This window comes from Eptatretus burgeri, chromosome 9 (assembly GCF_056783735.1).
Source record: "Eptatretus burgeri isolate ZD-2024b chromosome 9, Ebu_testis_v1, whole genome shotgun sequence".
In the NCBI taxonomy this organism is placed as follows: domain Eukaryota; kingdom Metazoa; phylum Chordata; class Myxini; order Myxiniformes; family Myxinidae; genus Eptatretus; species Eptatretus burgeri.
Window position 1 is genome coordinate 29,907,618 of NC_140969.1, and position 25,182 is coordinate 29,932,799.

General features: G+C 43.2%; 1 protein-coding gene across 1 annotated transcript in view; it reads right to left on the minus strand.

Moving 5' to 3' along the window:
* The window catches only part of LOC147019819 (cGMP-dependent protein kinase 1-like), a 156,310-nt gene that overhangs the window by 43,451 nt on the left and 87,677 nt on the right, over window positions 1-25,182 (minus strand). Inside the window, exons 13-17 of the mRNA XM_085893767.1 lie at window positions 21,893-22,079; window positions 13,278-13,375; window positions 11,836-12,490; window positions 11,505-11,610; window positions 10,854-10,958 (exon numbers count right to left, since the gene is read on the minus strand). Coding sequence (XP_085749893.1) covers window positions 10,854-10,958; window positions 11,505-11,610; window positions 11,836-12,490; window positions 13,278-13,375; window positions 21,893-22,079 — 1,151 coding nt within the window. The remainder of the gene's footprint in view (window positions 1-10,853; window positions 10,959-11,504; window positions 11,611-11,835; window positions 12,491-13,277; window positions 13,376-21,892; window positions 22,080-25,182) is intronic.

Here is a 25,182-nt window from a genome sequence, read left to right on the forward strand (position 1 = left end):
CTTGGCTTAGGCCCTAATTACTGCGCTCGCTCCATCCACCCAATGTTCCGGCTCCCCAGCTCCGACCCACCAACGTCAGCATCACCATTCGTACCCTGATCGTTCTCTTGCGAAGCCCCACAAAGAAAGCACAGGACAAGCACCAGACCATACACTGACGCAGGACCAAGCCAAGAACCAACGCACCGCAGCAGTGGCCCTTCTGCGCTTTTTGTAACCGATAAGCAAGGGTAGGGCCTAAATATGGATCAAAACGGCCTCTTGGGGTAATCTCGGCCACTGATCGGCACATCACTGCATTAATCCCACCAACGCCAGACCTCCACGACGATTCCTGCCCAGTTAGTCACTCAACCACAGCACGTGATGGACCCTCTGATTAACACGGGTGGAGCTTGGGACGCGTTACAGGTATGCGGCAAACGCTGGGAGCTTGTAATTACTTGTAGGAGTGAACGGAGCGATTATTTAGCAATATGAGGCTAATGGCCAATAAGTGCCTGTTCATCCTGAAGTTTGGATAAAGTCCGCTGTCGCGTTTCCTGTGCGACCTCCCCTGTGCTTCCAAGCCGTGGCAGCGTCTGTGGGGGTAGATGAGGTGATGATTATGGAGGAAGGGGGTGGCTCGTGCGTGTGGTGGAAGTGATGTCGCACTTTGCGGGTTGTGAGGTTTTCGGGTCTTGGGGCGATGAATGGCATGTATAACGTCTTAATGCAATGTAAGTTAACGTGAGAAATAAAAACCAAGTGTAAAAATTAACAAGCTGAATACCATGAATGACCTCAACGTTGAATGAAAGCTGATTACCAAATGAGGTTGATACTTGGGCAGCCGATTACCAGATAATACAAGATGGCGACTATGTGTGACCCCCACCCCTTGTATGTCATAACGTTGATTTCTTCGATAAAATAATAAATGCGTGAGGCTGCTCGAAGTAAAGACCTCCATTCTCCAGAGAAATTTATTTCCAACGTCACACGATTTTCAAACCCGCACTCAAGGCCGTTAAGTAAATACTCTGAATTCTTGTAAATCATGGCTTTCACCACAAAGTATTGGTATTCAACAGAAAGGACCCTAGGACCACCGAAAAGTTTAATCTCTCGTGAGATAAGGCGCCATGTTGCCTGCGCATCACATGACCCGCCAGCTCGTGGTCCGATGAAATGTTTTAACAACATTTTAAAACGTCCGTTTTTCACCGGAATTGTTTTGGATACTTGTAGAGCACGTCACCAAACCTTCAAAAAATATAAGCCAAGATTGGATAGACGCTACCCATAAGCAGTCTCCCAGGGTGACACGGTACAAGGTCAAACAGTGAACGGAAAGCATGTGGTGTTCCTTTCAATACCCAACGGTTATTTGAATTTAATACATTTTCCTCATGAAAAGTGTGCTTCTGCTCGGATTTTACGAAAATTATCTACAGTAAGACCTTAGCTACACCAGAAGGTCCCAAAAGTGAAAACAGAAATCGAATAGAACTTAAGATAGCCTCATGAGACAGCATGGAAGCCAATGGAAGCCTTCCCTCGGTGCAATGCATTCCCACGCAGACCAAGGATACAAAACATTCAAATTTCACAAATCTTGATGCAACCGAGTGAATCAACCTTAACGACTGCTAAAAGTGAAAACAGAATTTAAATTGAACTAAAAAAAAAAACCAATAGGAAAACCCCTCCTATTGACAGTCAAACCTCGGGGTAAAAATGTGCACCAATAAATGATAATGGTTGTGTACTTATTGTGTCATCTGAAGGAAGATTATGGGAAGGTTGAGTGAGGGGCAGTTTGGTCTGAATGCACGATTCAAACGAGCTTTTGGCATGATATGCAAATTAGCCAGCACCCTTGTGCACAGCACGTGCCCCGAAGCTCGTAGGAGATTTACAATCACCCCCAAAGAAATGGAGAGAAAAAGGGAAAACCTTTCCAACCCTTTACCAACACATTCAATCACATTCAACTCACTCACTACACAAGGGGAAGGGGCTACTCTGAACTTATACTATGGAAATAACTAAACTGAGGGACCTGTATATTGTGTGCATTTACCTTTGGGGCCGGTTCCGAGAACTGCAACAATATATACAACATTCCAGAACGTCCCACAGTTTGACAGTGCATGTCAGAGCAGAAACTCCACCGTGAAGTCCAACAAACTGTCCGAAGAACTCTGAGAAAGAAAGGTGAGGAGGCATAGATCTGTGGAGTTTGCAAAAAGGCACGTGAAACACTCTGAGAGATTTAGGCAAAATATTCTGTGGTCTGTTGAGACAGAAATTGAACTCTGGCCTGAATGCAAAGCACTATATCTTGTGGAAACCAAGCACAGCTCATCACCTATCTAACATCATCCCTACCGTAAAGCATCGTGGTGGCAGCATCATGCTATGGGGATGCTTTTCAGCAGCAGGGACTGGGAGACTTGTACGTGTAGAGGGAACAATGAATGGAGCCAAATACAGGCAAATCCTTGAGGAGAACCTGCTTCAGAGTGCAAAAGACCTCAGACTGTGGCGAAGATTTACGTTCCAACAGGACAATGACCCCAAGCATACAGCCAAAGCAACACTGGAATGGCTTCAGCACAAGAACATGAAAGTCCTTGAGTGGCCCAGCAAAAGCCCAGACTTGAATCCCATTGAGAATCTGTGGAAAGACTTGAAGATTGCTGTTCACTGACACTCTTCATCTAACTTGACAGAGCTTGAGAAAATCTGCAAGGAAGAATGGGGAAAAATACCCAAATCCAGATGTACAAAGCTGATACAGACATACCCAAGAAGACTCGAAGCTGTAATCACTGCCAAAGGCGCTTCTACAAAGTATTGACTCAGGGAGCTGAATACATTGTAAATTAGATAATTTTGTATTTCATTTTCAATACATTTGTCAAAATTTATAAATACATGTTTTCAGTTTGTCATTATGAGGTATTTTGTCATATTGTGACAAAAACAAAAATTTATGACAAAAAAATTAAATTTAATGCATTTTAAATTCAGGCTGTAACACAACAAAATGTGAAAAAGTCAAGGGGTGTGAATACTTTCTGAAGGCACTGTAAGTATATCTGTATATATATAATTATATATATGTATATATATATATATATATATATATATATATATATATATACATACATACATACATACACACACATACATATATGTATTTAAAAAAATTTTTGTTGTCCAGTATTCTGAATTCTGCAAAATTATGGAGATACTTGTCTTTCATTTGATATCTGTTACCGTTACGTTTGCTTAACATCCACATCCCATCATGATTAACTTACATGTTGAACCAAAGAATTACCTAGACACTTTGTGAATGTCTTAATAAGTGTAAGTAAATGAAGCTAAGCTCTTTGTCGTCATCATTGTTGTTGTTATTTTTATGAACAAACCACCTTGCTACGGTCCACCAGTTGTGCACTTACGTCTGTGTTGTAATGTTTTGCACGTAGAGGGAGCTTCACAGATGGACAGACCAGGTTCTACACCGCCTGTGTGCTCGAGGCGTTTTCGTACCTGCATGCACGTGGGGTCGTCTATCGAGACCTGAAACCTGAGAACCTCATCCTGGACTCGCATGGTTATGCCAAACTGGTCTGTTCATCCAATTTTGTCTTTGTTTACCTCTACTACTACTACTCTTTGTTTGAACTCTTGCTCTTTATTTTCTGCCACTGTTATAGTTTTGTTACATTACTCAATTACCCCTTGCTTTTAATTTGAGGAAATTATTTTTCAAGATGCTCAAAATAGAAAAAAAATTAACAAAACCACCAACATGGAGAACAGCCTAATCAGACCAGATGATGTTATTTAATACATTTGGACAGTCATCAGTCCACTGAAGGAAATGTTCACAAAACCTCATTCTCTTGCCACAATCATCTGGAATCCACTTCTAAACATAATGAGGTTTGTATGGTTTCCATCCCAAGTCCTTCATCAAAATAACCTGAATTGCTTGATAACTTATTTCCTCACAGTATCTAAGGCTCAGTGTGGAGCTGCTACACACATGAAAATAAAGACAAATACATGAGACATACATAGCCACAGAACTTGGGAGAGGTGCCTTCACTTCCCAGGACACTCTGAGTACCAGCGATGTCACAACAATGGCGCCGCTCTCCCTCACCGCTTGTCTGATCGACCTCTGTTGGCTCCTTATGAACATGTCTCGTACCCGGTCAATGTTTTCGGGTGATCTCCCTGTGATATGCTTTCCTGATCTTCTTATGTCCTTGGCTGAATGCAGCAATTCGTGCTCGTTGAGCAACAGTTAATCTCTCAGCCATAATGGATCAATCTGAAAGCAAAGAAATATATATATATATATATATATATATATATATATATATATATATATATATATATATATCAATAAACAAGCTTTCAAAACAATTTTTTTTAAAGCTGTACCTATAATAACAAGGTATTTCTATCTTTAAAACTTAATGATGAATCACCCTGTACACACACACACACACACACACACACACACACACACACACACACACACACACACACACACACACACACACACACACACACACACACACGACTGAACCAGTCAGAGAAGTAACTTCCCTGAAACACTGCATGCCTGCGGTGCCACCTTGTGACATTGATTTTTCTATCTGCAGTCAATGCCCGCCTCTTTCCCCACCCCCCACCAACAATACATTTCTCTGCCACATATCCAGTCTGTCTGGGGTTTTACCATTGGCTATAACATGTGAGCTACTAGGGATAAGATATTGTTGCGAATTTGCGCCCGCCGGCGTGCGGATGGCCACGTAACTCGAATCGCGGCACGTCGCCCACCGGACGGACAATTCTGTCGTGACCCTCTCGGACCAACGCCGGGAGCTAGTCATGGGTGGGCCTTTCGACCTCACCACAATCGTGCCAATCGGCCACCCGCGTAGGATAGGGTTGTTCACCAAACTCGACCTACCTAAGTACTCACGCGGATGGTAAACCGGGCGATCGTACCTCGCCGCAGGTCGACTCCGGACACGAGCTGCTTCGGCGGCCCGTTCCGTACTATCGGGATAACCGAGTGGTGTTATCGTCGACCTGGACGGTTCAGATTAATTACCGGGATGTTGTACCCACTACGAACCTTTTACGTGAATTTGGATGGAGAGTCAATTAAAAGGAAGGAGACGAAGCGAAACGGGCACAGTTCAACAAGCAAGCATTTTATTTACACACGCACAGACAAGCACGTATATACAGCCATACAGAATCAAAATGCACATAAAGCAAATGTAAGAGCTACAACTGACTATACACGTACACACGGCAACATTTATACAGTTTTACTTTACAGACGGCGCCAACACAGGAAAGAAGCCACCCTCACAGACAAGGAGGCAGACAGGCCTGTCGGCCAAATGTGCGCGTGACCTGGAGGAGCGGCCAGGTCCGCGAGACCGGGGAGGTCTTACCCGCGTCCTCATGACGCGTTGGCGGGCAAGCCGCAAATGTGGCCGTGCCGCTGTGCCCCGACTCCGTGCCCTTGACGGGTTTCGTTGGCACGACATTTGGGGTGGGGTGGGAACGGGGCCCCCTTTTGCACTATCTCAGCTTGGGGGAAAGGGGGAATTGTTGATGCCCTGGGGGAGGGGAGTGGCTGGCTGGCTTGGGTCCCGCGACCTGACGAGCGATCCCCCACACCGCAACCTCGTCGCTGACCTTCTTGCCTCGGACCCGAGCTCCCTTGCTTGCAGTTCCACCGCGTGCACCCGACTCAACTCCGCCAACGCAACGCTCCTTGTCCCCAAGAGCAACCTCTCGCCAACACTCTCCAAGCAACTGCAAAACCCAACTCTTTACTCAACTCCCCCAGTTCCACACTCTCCTCAAAGCAACTCCACAACCCAACTCGCTCCAAAACCCAACTCTCTACAATTCGCCTTGCGCTCGCCTTTTTATAGGCGGCAGGAGCAGCCAATATGCAAATTTTAGGATCAGAACGTGATTGGAGGCGGGGCCACGCCGCCCCCCCCCCCCGGTCAGCCATTGGTCGGGCAAAAATGGGCGTGAACCTCTCCTGATCCTAAAATTTGCATATACGGACTTCACATACACACGCTTGGAGGCGGGGCCAAACCGCCCCACCCTTGCCAATTGGACGGAGGAGAAGTGGGCGTGAAGCGTTTCTGATCCGACTTTTCCCCTCGGAAAGGCCGCCATTCGCGCTCGCAGCTCGGTGCGTTCGGCACCAATCGCCGAACGGGCCCGAGACAGCCCGACGTTCAGTGTTCACAGGTGGTGCAGGAATGGCCGTGGAAGCGATGATGTGGGATGAATTCGTGAAGGTAAAGGTGAAGGTGGTGGAGGGTCTTCTGTGGTGAGGGTTGGCGTTGTGGTTGTCTGCGGGTTGGAACGTGGTTGTAGTTGGTGACGATGGCTGGCGTGGTGGTTAAGGTGGTTGTTGTGTGATGGCGGTTGAGACGTGGTTGGTTCAAAATAACGACAGAAAAGAAAAAATGGCTAACTCAAAGCGTCGCAGCCCGGATGAATCACATAAATTCCCTCTATACAATGGGTTTGGGCTAACTACACATGTACCCATCGAGATCTCACCTGAGGGCCCTTTATGGTGTAATACGAATTTCCACAGCCGTAACAATATTAAACCATCACATGTCCTGAAGGGAGCCCCTTCACGTTTTGTGTTTTGAACTTGAAGTTTACTGCACGTACAAGGTCAGATATCAAGATTTACTCGGTACAATTTCAAACCTCACGACTAAAGCTTGTCTAACAAATGAGTATTTCAGCATTTGGAATCGCTGAGATAAAGAGTTGGATTGACGCTTCAGAGGAAGACTGCCATAAGAAGATAAACTGTCATGGATGTGTCCGGGATGTGTACGGCGTGTGGTGCGGGAAACAGGACGGAATGGTGGAGTCACGACCGCTACAGACAAAATGATGGTCACATTGAATATGTTGTCCACATCAAATACATTTCCAAGATGGTTGTTCATATTTTTGAAGAACATCTCCTGGATATTTGCACATCAACTTTTGCAATTGTAAATGTCATTTTTGGGCCGCACTCTACCTTTGTATTGCACTGGTTGAATTGTGTTTTTAATGGCAATTGCATTATCATTATATTCCACCTCTAGAAGGTAATATGGTCCTATTGGTCCATGCGTGCTGTGTACAATCTTGCAGAGAATCGACGTTGTTTCGTGTTTGTGCTCATAAAGGGTGGAAGTCAATCAACCCACTACCTTTTTTTTGTATGCAGTACTTTATCGAGGCTCGTATAAGAGCTAACACACAGAATATATAACAAAGGGAGCAGGAGACAAGAGGGGTGAGAAAGGGAAGTACAGCAACAGTAGAGAACGGGGACATCAGGAGATCTGTGGAAGAGGGAAGGAAAGGAGGGGGGTGCATGGGATAAACAAGATGAACACCACAGGGACTTTCAGGAAGGAAAACAGGAAATTTGAAGGAAGTGGGTTTGGGGTGGGTTAATGGGGTAGAAAAGATTGTGGTTTTGGATGGGGGAAGATAAGAGAGGGTGGTAAACAGCTGTTTTGAAAACCTTGATGGAAGAGTGGGATTGAAGAGCATGTGGGAGTTTGTTCCAAAGGTGGGGCAAAAGAGGAATGAAAGAGTGAAAGTGGGCAGTGATTTTTGATTTTGGCAGTTTCACCAGAAGGGGGTTGCTGGTGAACCTTGAGCACCCTGCAGAAATATCGGGGCACAAAGCAAAGACAGAGCAGGGGGTGCAAGGCCAGAGACGATTTTGATAGAAGACAAAGAGATCACTGACCTACCTGTGGTGAGAGAGTGCGAGACCCCAAAACTCAGCTTCATTGTGGGAGATACCAATGATCCTGAAAGCCTTGGTTTCCACAGTGTGAAGCTGAGCTCTGTATGAGGCAGGATCACCAGCCCATCGGGGAGAGCATTACTCCATGAAGCTGAGGATGAAAGCTCTGAATGTGGCTAAGAGCTCAGGTGTGCCAAGGAAGGACTTTACACGATGGAGGATGCCCAGTCGGCGACTGGCTTTGGAGGCCAGCTTGGAAATGTGGCTTTCCCAGGAAAGATCATGGCAGGTAGTAAGACACAAAAGCTTGAATGAAAGTACTTTTTCAAGAGGACTGTTGAGAAAGTAGGGGGGGTTCCAGATGGTCCTTTCAGAGAGACATGGTGAGGGTGTGAGGTCTGTCAGGATTGAAAGACATATTCCAATTATTGGACCAGCTTGTGATTTTGTCCAGATCTGCAGAGAGTGAAGAGGCTGCTGTTTGCCGATCAGAGGGATGAGAGATGGAACGGCAGAGGGTGGAGTCATCAGTAAGGAGATAAAGAGGATTTTCCAGAGAGTCGGAGAGATCATTGATGAAAACCAGAGAAAGAACAGGGCCCAGAACACTGCCTTAAGGAACTCCAGCCTGGACAAGAAAAAGAGATGAGAGAATTCCATTCTGTTCTGTTCTTGAATATGGCAGCTTGGCTGTCAGGTAGCTATCATTTATTGGAAGTACAGTTGTGCCCCTGATGCTGTCGCCCTCTACCAGTACACTGGTACTCATTTTGCTGATCTTGGAAGGATGACAGGCTGAGTTAACCCCTCCTGGTGTTAATTCAGCAGCCAAAAGGGCTCAAACTCAGGACCCTAAGATCCTAATCCAGCCACCCTAACCACTAAGCCAACACCACGCAGAGAATTGCATGAAGAACCACAAATTGACTACGACAGGAGAGGAAGTTCGTGAGCCATGAGTCGATTATATTTGTAATGTTAAATAAGTTTGGTTCTAATTCTCAGTCTATTTTATGTGCACGTTTTTAAACACCTTTTGATGATGTTCTTTAATTTAAAAGGAAACTCTTTTTCAATACAACTTACCTGTGTTGTCTGTGTGTGAAGGTGGACTTTGGTTTCGCAAAACGAATCGGACCAGGTCATAAAACCTGGACCTTCTGTGGAACTCCGGAATATGTTGCTCCAGAAGTCATCCTCAACCGTGGTCATGACTCCTCTGCAGATTGCTGGTCCCTGGGAATACTTATTTTCGAGTTGCTCACTGGCAGGTAAGGTTTCTAAAATTGAGATGTAATATTAAAAAAAAAACTGGAGTGAAATCAGTGCCACCCAATTAAAATCGACATATGCAAGCTGATCCATTCCTCAACAAGAGAGTTCATATCACACATTACCCCCACGCAGTCTTGAGAAAATGGACATGGAAATGGTCTTTTGAACTCTTGCATATTGCGTTTCCGAGCACGATATGATATATAGTTCCTTCGAGCCGCCATTTTGTCTGAATCCTAATATTCCCCAATGCTGAGAGTGCGAGCGGAAAATTTGATTGGTTGAAATGGCATAAAAAATTGTCCAAGTACTGCTAAACTGAGGGGTTTTTTTTGGAAGGTGAACAAGGAGATTTGTGTTCTCGCGTTCAAGTATGTAGTTCAGTGGAAATAAAATAAACGTTAACGGCTGCAGGGGGCGGGGGGGGACTTTTTTTTTTACAAAGTTTACTGCTGTTGATGCAGCGTCTTTTACACTACCTTATTTAATACCTTAAATTAGTTATTCATGCCTGTTGTTTGTGTCCTTTATGACGTCCCTAAAAACAGTAAGTTTCCTGTTTGGAATGATTTTCAATTTTGTTTGACTGCCAGACAGACAGATGGAGTAAAACAATTACCTTGCTCCTCTGCGGCATGCAGGCTCGGGGCGAGATTCCGTAGAATTTGCCAAAGTACTGCTAAACTGCAGGTTTGTGTTCAGATTCATGTTCTACAGTGTTCAAAATATTAAATTAAATTCAAATGAAGTAGTTCCTCAATCATAGACTGGCGTCTGTCAGACATAGTAAACCAATTGCTGAATCCCACTTTGCGCTTCGTGTGCGGGGTAGAGTAAAACCGCTTCACGATTTAAGAAAACCATGTGACACTTCGCCCATTTGATTTTGAACCCTCTTCCCCCGCCCGCTCCCACAAAGATCGGACATTTTGTCCAAAAGCCACCCACGGCTGCATTCATGGATTTCCAAAACCGAATGATGCAACTCAAACGCACATTGAGGGAACGGATTTGTTAATACCGACGTGTGCAGCACAGCTTGTACATCCTCTGATGTTTTAGATGTTCATGTACAATGTGGAATAAAACAAACGATGTTGACAAGCATTTCAATTAATCCCTGTTGGCACTATCATCCTTCATATGCAGCACGTGGCCATAAATTAGCACCAGTTATTGCAGGGCATGGCAGTGCTGATGATGCAGTGCCCCCTGTAGGTTAGAACAGGAATTTATCATTTGTTGATGGTGTCGGCGATAACTCCTACTCCTCGCGAAGGACACGGTGGGATTTTTAACGTCCATCATCTAATGTCGTCATACAGGACACAGTTGAATGCCCATCCGAGGGACAGCACACATTTATGTCTTGCACTGTCTGTGAAACACTCAGATGATAATTACACAATGCAACAAAGATTTTGTTTGAGTGAATTTTTTAGTTGTTTGTCTTTTATTAGGTCGTAAGAATGAAGAAAATTCATATCTTTCATGTCTCTAATCGTTATTAAGGAAATGACATAAATTTTTTGAAAAATAACAAAAAATTGTATATTTACATAAGAAAATTGCAGAAAAATGTCTTTGAACATAAATGAAACTATACAACAGCGTTGAAACATACAGGGATATGCTAATCAGAAGTAAAATATCGCATACTACATCTTCGATAAGACTGTTTATTGAAAACGCACAGATTTTCTGCTCTTTCTTCGGTGAAGAGGCTGGGTTTCTCGGACCAAACCCCAGACGTAGTCGCCCATCATACGCTCATTATACTGGCCCTGGTAGCGCTTCTCAAATTCCATCACATCTTGGTGGAAGCGCTCACCATGCTCTTCGGAGTAGTCTCCCATATTGGATTAAAAAAAATCCAAATGGGAATGCATCGTGTGCAATTTCAGGGACATTCTGCAACCCATCTCCCTGTAGGACTTGAGAAGATTGTCCACCAGTTCGCGGTAGTTTTCTTCCTTGTTGTTACCCAAGAAGCCCTGAACAACCGCAACGAAGCTGTGCCAGGCACGTTTCTCCGGTGCCAACAACTTTCCGGAGAACTCCGGGTCCTTCATTAGCTTTTTAATTTGAGGCCCAACGAACAACCCTGCCTTTATTTTTGCCTCCGACAACTTCGGAAATACCGCTTCCAAATGCTTGAAGGCAGCGGACTCATGATCTAGTGCCTTCACAAATTGCTTTATGAGCCCCAGCTTGATGTGGAGGGGTGGCATCAAGATCTTCTCCTGCTCAACCAGCGGTTGCCACTTCACGTTATTCTCGCCAATGACAAAGCCCGTTCTTGATGGCTAGTCCTTCGTTTCATAATGTCTCGCTGTGGCTCGGCTATCCCAGTAGCAGAGGAAACAGGGATGTTTTGTGAAGCCACCTTGCAAACCTGTCAAAAAGCCAATCATCTTAAAGTCTCCAATCACTTCCCAATCATGCTCTTCGTACTTCACCAGGCGCAGCAGGTGCTTCACATTATCATAGCCTTCCTTTAGCTGAACAGAGTGGGCGATAGGGATGCTTGGGTACTTGTTACCATTGTGCAACAGCACCGCCTTCAAGCTTCTAGTTGAGCTGTCCACGAACAGTCGCCAGTTGCTGGGATCATACAGGAATTCAATTTCTTCAAACAAGCCGTTGATGTCGTGACAATAACACACTTTCTCATTCAGTGTGAAATACTGAGAGAATATGTCATGACGTTGTCTCTATTTTGTTACCCGACAGTTCTCGTCCAACAACTTCCACTGTTTCAACCTGGATGTGAGTAATTCTGCTTTTGATTTGGTGAGTCCGAGGTCCCTGATAAGATCATTGAGCTCCGCTTGGTTAGGGAAATGCAGAATAGCCGGGGTATCATCTGCAACAAAGACATCGTCATGGGCATCTTCTGTTTCGCTGCTGGAACTTGTGCAAGCATCTTTCGTGATCACCAGAGGAGGGTTGGGAACTGGAATCTCCTCACAATGCATCACCGGACAAAGAGATGATGGCAGATTGGTGTAGTCGAACACATCCGTCTTCTTTCCCCTGCGGTGACACGTCACCACCACCATACAAAAGTAGCAGTTGTTTGAGTGATCTGTTGGTTCCCGCCAGATTCTTGGCACGCCAAACTTCAGTTTTCGTTTCTCCCCTCTGTACCACGACTCCAGAGTGGACCGACAGCTTCCGCAAACCACGTGTGGCGCCCAACTCTTGTCCTGGTCCCCTAATTGAACTCCAAAGTACGCCTTGTAAGGCGAACAGAAGAGGTTCCCTTCAATGATGGTGTACTTGACTGACTTGACATTCAGAAAGACTCCACAGACATAGCAGAAGTTATCAGGATCATGCTTGCAGGAACCTCGAGCAGAAGCCATCATGAGACAATATCTTTTAATAAAAGAACAAATATAATAAGACGAGTTGAAGGGAAAGAACGGAAACAAAATGTAACATATATCAAATGACTACTTGAATGAATCATATAAATCATACTTGAATAACCGACTTGAAAAAATCATATTTTTTTCAAAATAATTTCAAAATATTTTCTAAATCACAAAACGATCAACAGTATGCGATGTTTTACTTCTGATTAGCATATCCCTGTATGTTTCAACGCTGTTGTATAGTTTCATTAATGTTCAAATACATTTTTCTGCAATTTCCTTATGTAAATATACAATTTTTTGTTATTTTTCAAAAAAATCGGTGTCATTTCCTTAATAATGATTAGCGACATAAAATATATGCTTTTTCTTCATTCTTACGACCTAATAAAAGATAAACAACCAAAAAATTCACTCAAACAAACTTTTTTTTTTTTTGTTACATAATGTTTTTGTCAGTAAGTCAGGATAGGAATTCAGAGACAACTCAGAATCTAATGTGCATACCTCTATGACCTAAGTGCTAAGCTATCCTGCCAGCCCATCACTGTTGTTGGTTTTTATTCTCTCAATTGCTTTACATTATGGATTGCTTTGGTTGACAATATCTCCCATCCAGTTCTCTTCCAACCGACTCTTCATCCATGTGATATCACTGATGACGTTATGGGTTTTATCCAAAAGCATTTTAAAATACAGTATATTGTCTTTTTGGCAATACCCAAAGGTAGAAACAGCAAGCGTTTCTTGTTTGACTGTGCACTGTGTGCACAGTCTGATCTGATTACGATTTTCCAGTTCGTTTGGACTTGATCAAGTAATACGCCTCTGTTTCATCTCTGTCCTTGATATTCTCTTCCCAGCCCTCCGTTTTCAGCAGCTGACCCTATGAAGACATACAACCTTATCCTAAGAGGCATTGATCTTGTGGAGTTTCCCAAAAAGGTTGGACGATCAGCTGCTCAGCTTATTAAACGACTCTGCAGGTGAGATCAAGAAGCTTGAGAAGTATTAACTCATCCTCTAATCGATCTCATCCTTTCTCTACCTCCTCACACATTTTCCTACCATTTCTCGATATCCACTTAATATCTAAATCCCATGAGCTTGGAATTCAAACCATTTTGGACATACTTGAGACTTTGCGACCCAAAACTCTGGCATTGCTCTCAAAACGAGAATGAAAGGTTTAAAAACTATGGTCCATTTTACTGAGTTCAAGCAACTTCTGGGAAACTCAGGTGTGCCCGTTGATCAATTTGAATGTGGATGCACAAGAGGTCTATGAAGTGCAATCGTAAAGTAAAAATGTGAACATGCAAGGGTTGATCAGAAAAGCAAGGTGAAAATATCTCCTACAGATGTTACAGTTGTCCCAATGAATGCAAACATGAATGAAAGTACTCGTTTATATGTTTTTTTTTATCAGGTTACCCCAAATGCGTTGATGGATTTATGCAAAAGTGACATTGAGGTATTCTTCTTTCATACACAGCACGAGGCTGTGTTTCGTACACAGCACATTAGCTAAAGGTGTGGCTGTGCCTCTAATGCAGTGCCTCCTGCTGGTTAGAGCAGGAATTTGGAATTTGTTCAGGATGTCGATGATAGCTCACCTTCTCTTCGTGAATGACACCATGGGATCTTTAAAGTCCACCAATTAATGCCAGCAGATGGGATGCCCAGTTTTTTTTTTTTTTTTTTTTTTTTTTTTTTTTTGTATACCTTGGTCGAGGCTCGTATGAGAGCTAACACACAACTCACAGCAAGGAGGCATGAGGCAAGAGGGGCGGGAGTGGAAGGGACAAAACATTGGGGAACAGACACAGGTGAACTGTGGAAAGGAGAGGGATGGGGATGGGACGGGGAACATGGCGAGGGGAAGATGGACATTAAAGGGACTTTCAGGAAGGAAAGCAGGAGAATTGAAGGAAGTGGGCTTGGGTGGATTATCGGGGTAGAAAAGATCGAGGATTTGGATGGGGGAAGATAAGAGGTGGTGGTGAACAGCTGTTTTGAAAGCCTGAAGGGAAGAATGGGAAAGAATAGAGTGAGGAAGTTTATTCCAAAGGCGGGAAAAAGAGGAATGAAAGAGTGAAGATGAGCAGTGATTCGTGATTTTGGTAGTTTTACCAGAAGGGGGTTGTTGGCGGACCTTGAGCGCCCTGTGGAAATGTGGTTGGGACAAATCGCAGAGAGAGCAGGGGGGCAAGGCTGGAGAGGAGTCGGTAGAAGACAGAAAGACCACCGACCAACCTGCGGTGATTGAGTGAGAGGCCCAAAGACTCAGCTTCATTGCGGGAGATGCCAATGATCTTAAAAGCCCTGGTTTCGACAGCGTGAAGTCGAGAAAGGTGGGAGGCAGGAGCACCAGCCCAGAGGGGAGAGCAGTGCTCCATCAGGCTACGGACAAAAGCTTTGTAAGTGGTCAGGAGCTCAAGAGGGCCGAGGAAGGACTTTGCACGACGGAGGATTCCCAGTCGGCGACTGGCTTTTGAGGCAAGGTTGGAAATGTGACTTTCCCAGGAAAGGTCATGGCAGATAGTGAGACCCAGAAGCTTGAAAGAAAAGACTTCTTCCAGAGGATTGTTGAGAAAGTGGATGGGGGGTTTTGTAAACGGTCCTTTCGAAGAGACATAGTGAGAGTGTGAGATTTGTGTGGATTGAAAGACATGTTCCACGTGTTGGACCAGTTTGTGATTTTATCCAGATCTGCAGTGAGTGAAGAAGCTGCTGCTTGCCGGGCTGAGGGATGACAGATGGTACGGCAGAGGGTTGAGTCATCGGCAAAGAGAAATAGAGGATTTTCCAGAGAGTCCGAGAGATCATTGATGAAAACCAGAAAAAGAACAGGGCCCAGAACGCTACCTTGAGGAACTCCAGCCTGCACAGGAAGAGGAGATGAAAGAACTCCATTTAGGGCCACACGGTGACTGCGACAGGAGAGGAAGTCTGCGAGCCATGAGTGGAGATGGCCTTGAATACCATGGGAAGAGAGTTTGGTGAGTAGGGCAGGGTGCCAGACTGTGTCAAAAGCACGTGATATGTCCAGGGATACGGCTCGGATTTCCTGTCTGGCATTGAGGACCTCCATCCATTGATGGGAGAGCAGTAGCAGCATATCTAGGGTAGAGTGACCTGGTCTGAAACCAAATTGATGATTGGAAATCAAGCCATTGGAGAAGAGGAAGGATTTCATGTCTGAAGCGATGATGGATTCCATAACCTTGCTGATGATTGGGAGAAGGCTGATTGGTCTATAGTTACAGGGATCTGTTTTTGCACCTTTTTTATGCAGGGCAGTGATGTTAGCAGATTTCCAAGCAGATGGCAGATGACCTTGGGAAAATGAGAGGGTGAATAGAACAGAGAGAGGGTGAGCAAGAGCAGAAGAGCAGGCTTTGAGGACACGTGGGCTGATGCCGTCTGGACCGGTTGCAGAATCTGACTCGAGGTTTGAAAGCAAGCTCTCCACCTTGTCAGGAGAAAAGGATACAGAGTCCAGGGACAGTTGGGTGCGACTGGGTAAAGTGGGTAGAGATAGTGATGGGTTTGGGACACAAGATTTAGCTGCAAACACCGAGTTTAGACATTCAGCTTTATCACGTGTGGAATCAGCAGTGCGGCCATTTGAGGTAAGGGAGGGGATGGAGGGGGAACATACACCAGAAACAGATTTGATTAAACGCCACCAGGATTTTGAGGAGGGAGAGAGGTTTGAGAGTTCAGACTTGAGATGAGAAAGATGTTGTTTTCTGGCTCTCCTGAGGGTAGCTACACACTTGTTCCGAGCTTTGTGGAAAGAACTGAGATTGCCCTCAGTTGGGTTTGCTTTCCATGAGGCAAAGGCAAGTTGTTTCAGGACAACTGCCTCGCCACAAGCTTCAGTAAACCAAGGGCGGGAGGAAGGGTAAGACAACTGAACACGAGAGGGGATAAATCTGTGCATGAGGGAGAGCAAGTTTCTTTGAAAGAATTCCCAGGATGAGTTGATGTTTGAGAAAGTAGTGATAGGAGACCAGTCTGTAAGTTTGATGGCTGCTCGGAGACCCTGCCAGTCGGCTTGAGTGAAATGCCAGACTCGACGGCGGTGAGGTGGTTCTCTGATAACAGCCAGAGAGATGTCCACTTTAATAAGGACGTGGTCAGAAGAACCAATTGGAGCGAAGGAAGAGCAGCAGATATTGTCAGGGAAATTTGTCAAAATCAGATCCAGAAGAGATGGAGTACCATTGGTTGAGATCCGGGTCGGGAAGTTGACCGATTGAGTCAGTCCCAATGAGTCACAGAAAGCTTTTGCTGATGTCCCATGGCAGGTGAGAGAGGTACCCACACCTAGCCAACTGGCGTGATGACAATTGAAGTCGCCACATAAGAGGAAGAGAGATTCCAGTTTACAAGGGATGGCACAAACATTGAATCACCCTGCATGTGAAACACTGGCATGACAGTTTATTGCTGGGAATGGATTCAAACCCAGGCTAGACATCTTAAAGGATAGTGTACATCAGACCAGTGGTTCCCAAACTTTTATCCACAACCCAAAATTTGAAATCGCATTCGCCTCGTGACCCAAATGGTATCGTACCTACAATATAAATTGTCGGAGAAAACACTTTCAACATGAAAAACACTGAAAAAAACGGGAATTTGAGGGGTTTTTTTTCCAGGTTCGGGTCACGATCCTGGGTTTAGGAACCCCTGTTGTAGACCATCCTGCCAGTCCATTGAGGGATTAATATTCTTTTATAGCGCCATCTTCCCCTGCCAAGATGTCTCATGACATGCTTCTAATGCTTTGATGACTTTCTGGTAATCCATGTCGAAGTGATTTGTTTGTTGGGTTCAAACAATTGCCGGTTGTTGGGAGTGACTCGGGACTATGGTGAGAATGGTTCGGAATCTTTCAATTAAAGTATGACGTCTCACCTATTGAATGGAGATAGGAATTACCGTTGAATGTTTGTGGATGAATCATTGCAATTGTCATTCTTCTCCAAACACCCACTCAGTGGGTTTCCTGTAAAGGTCAATCTGATAGTTGCCTTTGACCCACCAGTCGGAAATGGTCATTGTGTGATGAAACCTCCCACTTGATTGCAGTCTACAAAAGAACATCACCTTTGGAAGAAATTAATGTTGACAAATGCTTTGCTATAATTGGCTTTTAAACTTTACTTTCACATCAAGCCTCATGGACATGCCTGACTTTGAGCATATTTAAGCACAGAATGCAACATTGCAATTTATTTTGTTTGCATCTCAACAGAGATAATTCAGCAGAAAGACTTGGAAACCTGAAGAATGGAATCAAGGACATCCAGAAGCACAAGTATTGTACTTTATTTATAAATACCATTTAGAGTGATGAAATAGTTCACGAGTTTCAATTTTAAACAAAGTTCAACTGCAAAAAGTTTGGATATATAAAACTTCCAAGGGAAAAAATGGAAAAGGGGTTGGTAGGCATATTAGAGGGTTTGAGAAAGTCTTCAGAGTATAGTCATGGTGTATATGTGCGTCGAACGTATTCCAACATCTTTCTCCCTCCCTCCCTTCTCCCCCATCTCTCTGCCGCACACCATCATGTGCCCACCATATGTAATGCTGTTACAACCGCAATTACACTTATCTGATCGCACGTGGGATTACATCGGATAGTGTCTACTTTTATTGAGAGTAATCCATTATCCTTTGATCATATCGAAGCATTTTGAGTCGTTTTTGGCTTATGGGTTACATCAATTGTTTTGTTTGATTGCCTCTGCCTTGAAAGGTGGATGAAAGGTTTGGTGTCTGGCAAGGATGAATTGATTCGATTTAAGGTGAAGATCCGGCTCTGGTTACTTGAATTTTTTAATGATTCTTGACCACTGAGAGACAAGGCCAAAAACGATATATAGCACAATATCTCAAATAGTTATGGACGGTTTTCGACAAAACTGGGTGGGTGAGTTGACTTGGAGACAAGAACAAGGTGATTCCATTTTGGTAAAGGTCCGGTGCACATATATATATATATATATATATATATATATATATATATATATATATATATATATATATATATATATATATATATATATATATATATATATATATTACACCAAGACATCACCTCCAAACTAGGAGCCATCCAAATGTTCCTCAAGCCTTTGCAGACTGAGATTAAAGCCTATGGTCACAAATTTATGCACATGACGTAATTGGTGTAATTTATTTACATGACGTCATCGTCGTGTCATAGAGTCAGCGTGCTTCTTTTGTTGAATTTAATGTTCCTGGCTGCAAACCTCCTGACTGGTGATCAGCAGGGCAGAGACAATGTGCTCGCATAGCAGGTGACACTTGTTGCTGACAGGTCATGCAGCAATTGCTGTGATGGGACTCGATCTGTGACCGACTGCATCATCAAATTTGGGGGTTCGATTCAGTTATATTAATGAGCCAAATATGGTCACAAATAACAATTGCAGTACGTTGTCCTGATGAGCCCACAACAAGGGTGAAATCTAGATCGACATCTCTGCTTTCATCTATTTGTGACCATAGGCTTTAATCTCAGTCTGCAAAGGCTTCAGGACCATATGGATGCCTCCTCGTTTGGAGGTGATGTGTTGGTGTAATTTATGCACGTGACGTCATCATCGTGTCAGAGTCAGCCTGCTTCTTTCGTGGAATATATATATATATATATATATATATATATATATATATATATATATATATATATATATATATATATATATATTGCACCAGGAGATGATTGTATAATCAATTGAGATCATTAAAGAAGGGGAGATGAACTGGTTAAGATTTTGGCATTAGTTTTGCAGACTACAAAGCAAAACAAAGTACCAAATGATTGCAACAATACCACAATAAATACTTCTTCACAAGAAAAGAGGGAAAGAAGACTTCAGAAATTACAGACTAACTATCTTCCTGCCTGTTGTCTTCAAAATCTTTGCTAAAGTACAAACAGTCTGTCAATGAAAAAAATGTACACTGTCTAACTGACGACAAACAGAATTTGGGATTGCATTTGATACCATGGACCATCTGCAAACACTAAGAAAATTTGTTCAATTTTGCAATGAATATATGATCCCACGATGCATGGGATTCGTTAAATATGGGAAGTATTCGGCTGTGTTTAAAAAAAAAGGTTTTGGATGCATCAAGGAACAAAGCATTAAGAAAAAGTAGTGTGAGCAAATGAATGCAATTTACAAAATGGCAACATCGACAATAAAGCCCTACAAAGACAAGAAATAAATGATCATGACTGAGCAAGGTGATCTCCAAAGAGGTACAAAATCAACAAAGATCTTTAAGACTTCACTTTTCCACCGCATTTCTCACTCAATCTGCTGAACTGCAACCATGAGATGACCAACTTCAATACCAGGTCGTTTCTCCCAGCTGTATTATCTTGGAGCCCTCATTCTTTAAACCCATCTGATATTACAGTAACCACGAATCTCTCAAGTCGTCGTCTCGTTCTGTTAAAGCAATTCCATAGCAAAGCACTTGCACCTGGTGTAAGTGCAAGCAACTCCAAATGTATAGAAACATTCAACTGACTTATTGACAGCAATTGTGCAGACAAATTATGAAATGTCAAAGCTACAAGAACCTTACTATGGAGTAGGACAGCCTCCCACATTATAAATTTTCAAAGACCCATCTGTGTGTTTCACCCTCATTTGGATGGAGTAATAAATTATCTCTCACCTAATTAATTGCCACCATCTGCGACTTGGATTTTATGGTTAGAGAGATCATAAACCCAAAGAGCCATCACTTGATTGTATACAGTTCAACCCTAAAGCAGCCTATTTCAGTCCAATGTAAGTCAAAGGCCTCCCCACATCTCATTTTGAGGGTTTCTCTGAAAACTCACAACATTGAAGTTAGAAACACATGATGTGTGGTTTATTCTCCAAGATTACCTACGATCCACCGATTAGCAGCAATACCGGTCTAATAGTTAAGTGGTTGGTAGCAGACCCTTTGAGTTACTTGAATTTCTACCAGGTAACAATATTTAGCTCTGGAACTGCTCAGGTTGTTTGGGAAGGTGACGAGCTTGCTTGTGTGGAGCTCTTTTTTGAGTCAAATTCTCATGATATTCCCAGTTTAATCGTCTATTATCAAAGCTACGTCAAGCCAAAGATGCTTGATTGCTTCTGCCAATAATGTAAAGTGAGAGTTGCAATTTTGTTCATATTCATATATCGACACACACGCACGCACACACGTCCAGTCGGAAATTTAAGATGTGATAACAAAATAAACAAGAAAAAGAGCAATCAAAGTTTGCAGAACCTCATCAGGACTTGTTTTGTGTGGAGTATTTTGTGTGGTGTTTGTGTACTGGTGTGTTACGTAATTAATAATAAACATAACTAGAACTGCCACTTTATAACTACTGGCAGTGATGATCGGGTACCAAGATGTCCCACTTCGTTACAACCCTCCTTTGATCGGACACTTGACCCTGACTCAGGACGTTTATTATTATTATTCAATTAAATTCAGAATGGGTCCGGGAGAATAGAGTAGAGGGTTCCGCCATCTCAACACTTGCTCTCAGGTTGAAGGCAAAGAGCTTAGCTAAGGATGACATCGGGGACTTCATGGTCAGCCCGTCGTGGGCCCACAGGTTCATAGGATGCCATCAGCTGTTGGTTCGACGCCACACACATCTCCCAGCATCTACACTATGATATGGCTGATAAGACGTGCTCCCAGTCCAACATCATTAGGCTTCACCGAGAGCAAGAATATCCCCTCAGCAAGATTGGGAATGCCGACCAAACCCCTTTTACCTTCGACATACCGAGAGGGACCACCGTCACAGTGAAGGGGGAGCGGAATGTGATGATCAACATGACTGGACACGAAAAGGACCAATTCACCATCATGCTTGCCTGTACCGCAGACGGTGGCAAGCTTCCCCCCTTTGTCGTGTTGAAAAAGAAGACACTGCCAAAAGACAAGTTTCCAGCCAGCGTCATTGTTCGTGCACAGAAGGGGTGGATAGATGAGGGACTGATCCAGGACTGGGTGCACACGGTCTGGAGTAGTAGGCCGGATGGCAGTCTCTCCCGATGACAGAGCATGCTAGTCCTGGGTGCATTCAAATGTCACAAGACCGATGACACCAAAGCAATGCGCCGTCGGACCAACACCAATCTCGTCGTCATCCTTGTTGGGATGACATTGCTCCTGCAGCCCCTCGATGTGTCCATCAACAAGCCGTTCAAGGACGGGCTATGTCGCTGCTGGTCCGACTGGATAATGAGTGGGGAGAAGACCTACACCAACAGTGGGAGGATGAGAAAGGTCGACCTTCCAATGATCTGTGACTGGATCGTCAAGGTGTGGGAGGAGATACCATTTCTGGATTCAAGATATATTCTGGATTCAAGATGCATACGTTTCTGGATACGTCATCAAGAGAGCATTTCTGAAATGCTGCATCTCCAAGAACATGGAAGGCACAGAGGACGACATCGTTTGGGAGGAGGAGGCAGCAAATGACGGTGACAGCGATGCGGACAGCAGCAGGGACTTGCTCTACCCTGATTCAGACAAGGAGTTACGTGCAGTCACGAGGAAAGCATTGACGAGGATTTGCTCGAGTTTACCTGAAAAGCTTCATCAAACCCAAACAGCCCTTTTCAGGGCCACAAATCCACAAGAAATATGTATGATACTGGTAAGAATCCATTTTCTTCCTTTTTCTAGTAACAAAAAAAAATCCTTTTGTAATATTAAAAAAAAAGAAAGAAAAATAAAAACTTCTTGGTATTCTCTCCTCTCTTCAACTTTTTGAAAATGATAATAAGACTGTGAGACAAAATTAAGTGGACATGGGAGTAAGCATGTTGATACCTCCGTCACATTGTTCCGAACAAAATTAATGTACAAAGGTATTTAGATCTAGATCAGAAAATAAAATGATCAATATATTCATTTCTTTTGAGGATGAAAAACATGGGTGCGGTTAATACACCGGAAAAGTTTTTCTTTTTTGAGCGTGAAAAACAGGGGTGCGGTTAATACACCAGAAAATATGTATATATTGGAGACGATATAAAATATGTATATCGTGAGTGTTCTTGATATTAACGAGCAAATATATAGAAGTGTATTTTTATATGAACCTGTGAATATATTGGAGAAGTGTACTTTTATATGAACTTCGCAAATATATAGGTGTACTTTTATGTGGCCTTGCAAATATATAGGAGAAGTGTACTTTTATATGAACTTGCAAATATATAGAAGTGTACTTTTATATATGAATTTGCAAATATATCGGAGACGTGTACTTTTGTATAAACTCGAGAATATATAGAAGTGTATTTTACATGAACAAGCAAATATATAGAAGTATACATTTTATATATGAATTTATATGTATTTACATGAACTAGCATATATTTTATATATGAATTAGCAAATATAAAGGAGTGTACTTTTACATATGAATTCACGACTATAAAGGAGAAGTGTACTTTTATATATGAATTCACGACTATAAAGGAGAAGTGTACTTTTATATATGAATTCACGACTATAAAGGAGAAGTGTACTTTTATGTATGAATTCATGACTATGAAGGAGAAGTGTACTTTTATATATGAATTCACGACTATAAAGGAGAAGTGTACTTTTATATATGAATTCACGACTATAAAGGAGAAGTGTACTTTTATATATGAATTCACGACTATAAAGAGAAGTGTACTTTTATATATGAATTCACGACTATAAAGGAGAAGTGTACTTTTATTTATGAATTCATGACTATAAAGGAGAAGTGTACTTTTATATGAACTAGAGAATATATAGGAGACATGTACTTTTATCTGAACTAGCAAATATATAAAAGTGTACTTTTATATATGAATTAACAACTATAAAGGAGAAGTGTACTTTTATATATGAATTCACGACTATAAAGGAGAAGTGTACTTTTATATGAATTAGCGAATATATAGGAGAAGTGTACTTTTATATAAATGAGCGAATATATCAGAGAAGTGTATTGTCGTATCCAAAGGGTTAGCCCCTACCTGGACGGATGGCCAAACAGTTCTCTCTTGGAGGCTTACAGCCGAGATTCTCGGAGATAATGGCGCGCATGAAGGAAATAACGGGAAGGACGGAGGAACATGGGTTGTACTCGAACCCACTACAGACACACAGACACAAACAACTTAAATAAATCATGATTTAATAACCAGAAAAGCAAAAGTAATAATGGAACAAATCAAGACGCGAGGTAACCTAAATCTAAATCAAATTTTGAGGCGCCTCCACACAGACTCAAATACAAACACGAGAACAGAATAAAACAAAGAAAAATCCCTCCTTTCTTTCGGCACTTAGCTTCGGGTCCAGGGGATTGTCTCAGTAGCTTGAAAGTCACCAAACTGCTTCATTATTGTGCAGGAGGACGTGCCCAAAATGGTGACGAACCACTCTCTGGGCAGGAACGTATGTGAGATAATTTGTGAGACAGTATTCAATGCCAGGGCTCACCAACCGCCATGCATTCTCTTCGTCGAACGTTCTTACCGACGTCGATCTTCTGCTTCGCAGAATGGCACCATCTCTTTCCCCCAATGGCTCAACACGAGGCTTTGGTGCTGCTCCCACACGCGGGCAAACTCACCTCAGCACGAACACAAGAATCGTGCGGTCTTCTTCATGCGTTGAAGGAAAGCCAGCCGTAATACCCTGCTCTTTCGACCACTGATCCTGCCTGTCTCACTTCTGTCCTGCTTAGAGCCTTCGTCTCCGACTGCGTCTCACTCCTCCTGCAATGACCTGCTTCCCCATTCTCTTGCTAAGATGTGCTCTGTTTTCTCTGATCACGTCCCTCACACCCAACTCCACTCATCCGTTCGCTTCTGAGATCCCTTCGACGTCCACGCCTATCAATCTTCCTCCTCCGGGCGTGGTTTCACCAGCCATCACCCTTGGTAGCGGAGCTTCTTGCCTGATTGGTCATGCAGCTCGATTGTAATGGTTGTTGTGGTTATAAAAACGTAATTCTTTCATTGCTGGTTTGTAATACAAAAATATAAGGAAGCATCACAGGTGGCAATTACATACTGGGGGAAATTAGCCTTAATCCTTATCTAATTAACACTGCACCACCCCCTGTGTGGTGAGAAGTAACACTTAAGCTCAGTTTCCCTACTGAGTTTACATCAAGATGTCTCCTACATGTCTTCAGGCCGAGCAACTCTATACGATCCTATCTTTCCTATCCATCCATCCATTGTGACCAGACTTGGTGCAGACCATTGGTGTTGCCTAAGCAGTCACCTTGGCGAATGGGCACAATTCTGGAGGGGTCGCCACTCCGACACAGGATACCAGAAAGCTGGCACTTATTTTGCAGACCTCAAAAAGATGGCATGCAGAGTCAACTCCACCTGGTAATAATTCAACAGCCAAATGGAATTTGAACTCAGGATCCTAGGATCCCAAGCCCACCACACGAACCATTAAGCCAACACCAGGCATTTTCCTATGAAATTCCCACATCGACCCCACAAACATAGCAGTATTTTTTACATGAATTCGCAAATATATGGAAGTGTATTTTTACATGAACTAGCAAATATAAAGGAGAACTGTACTTTGATATGGCCAAACTAATATACA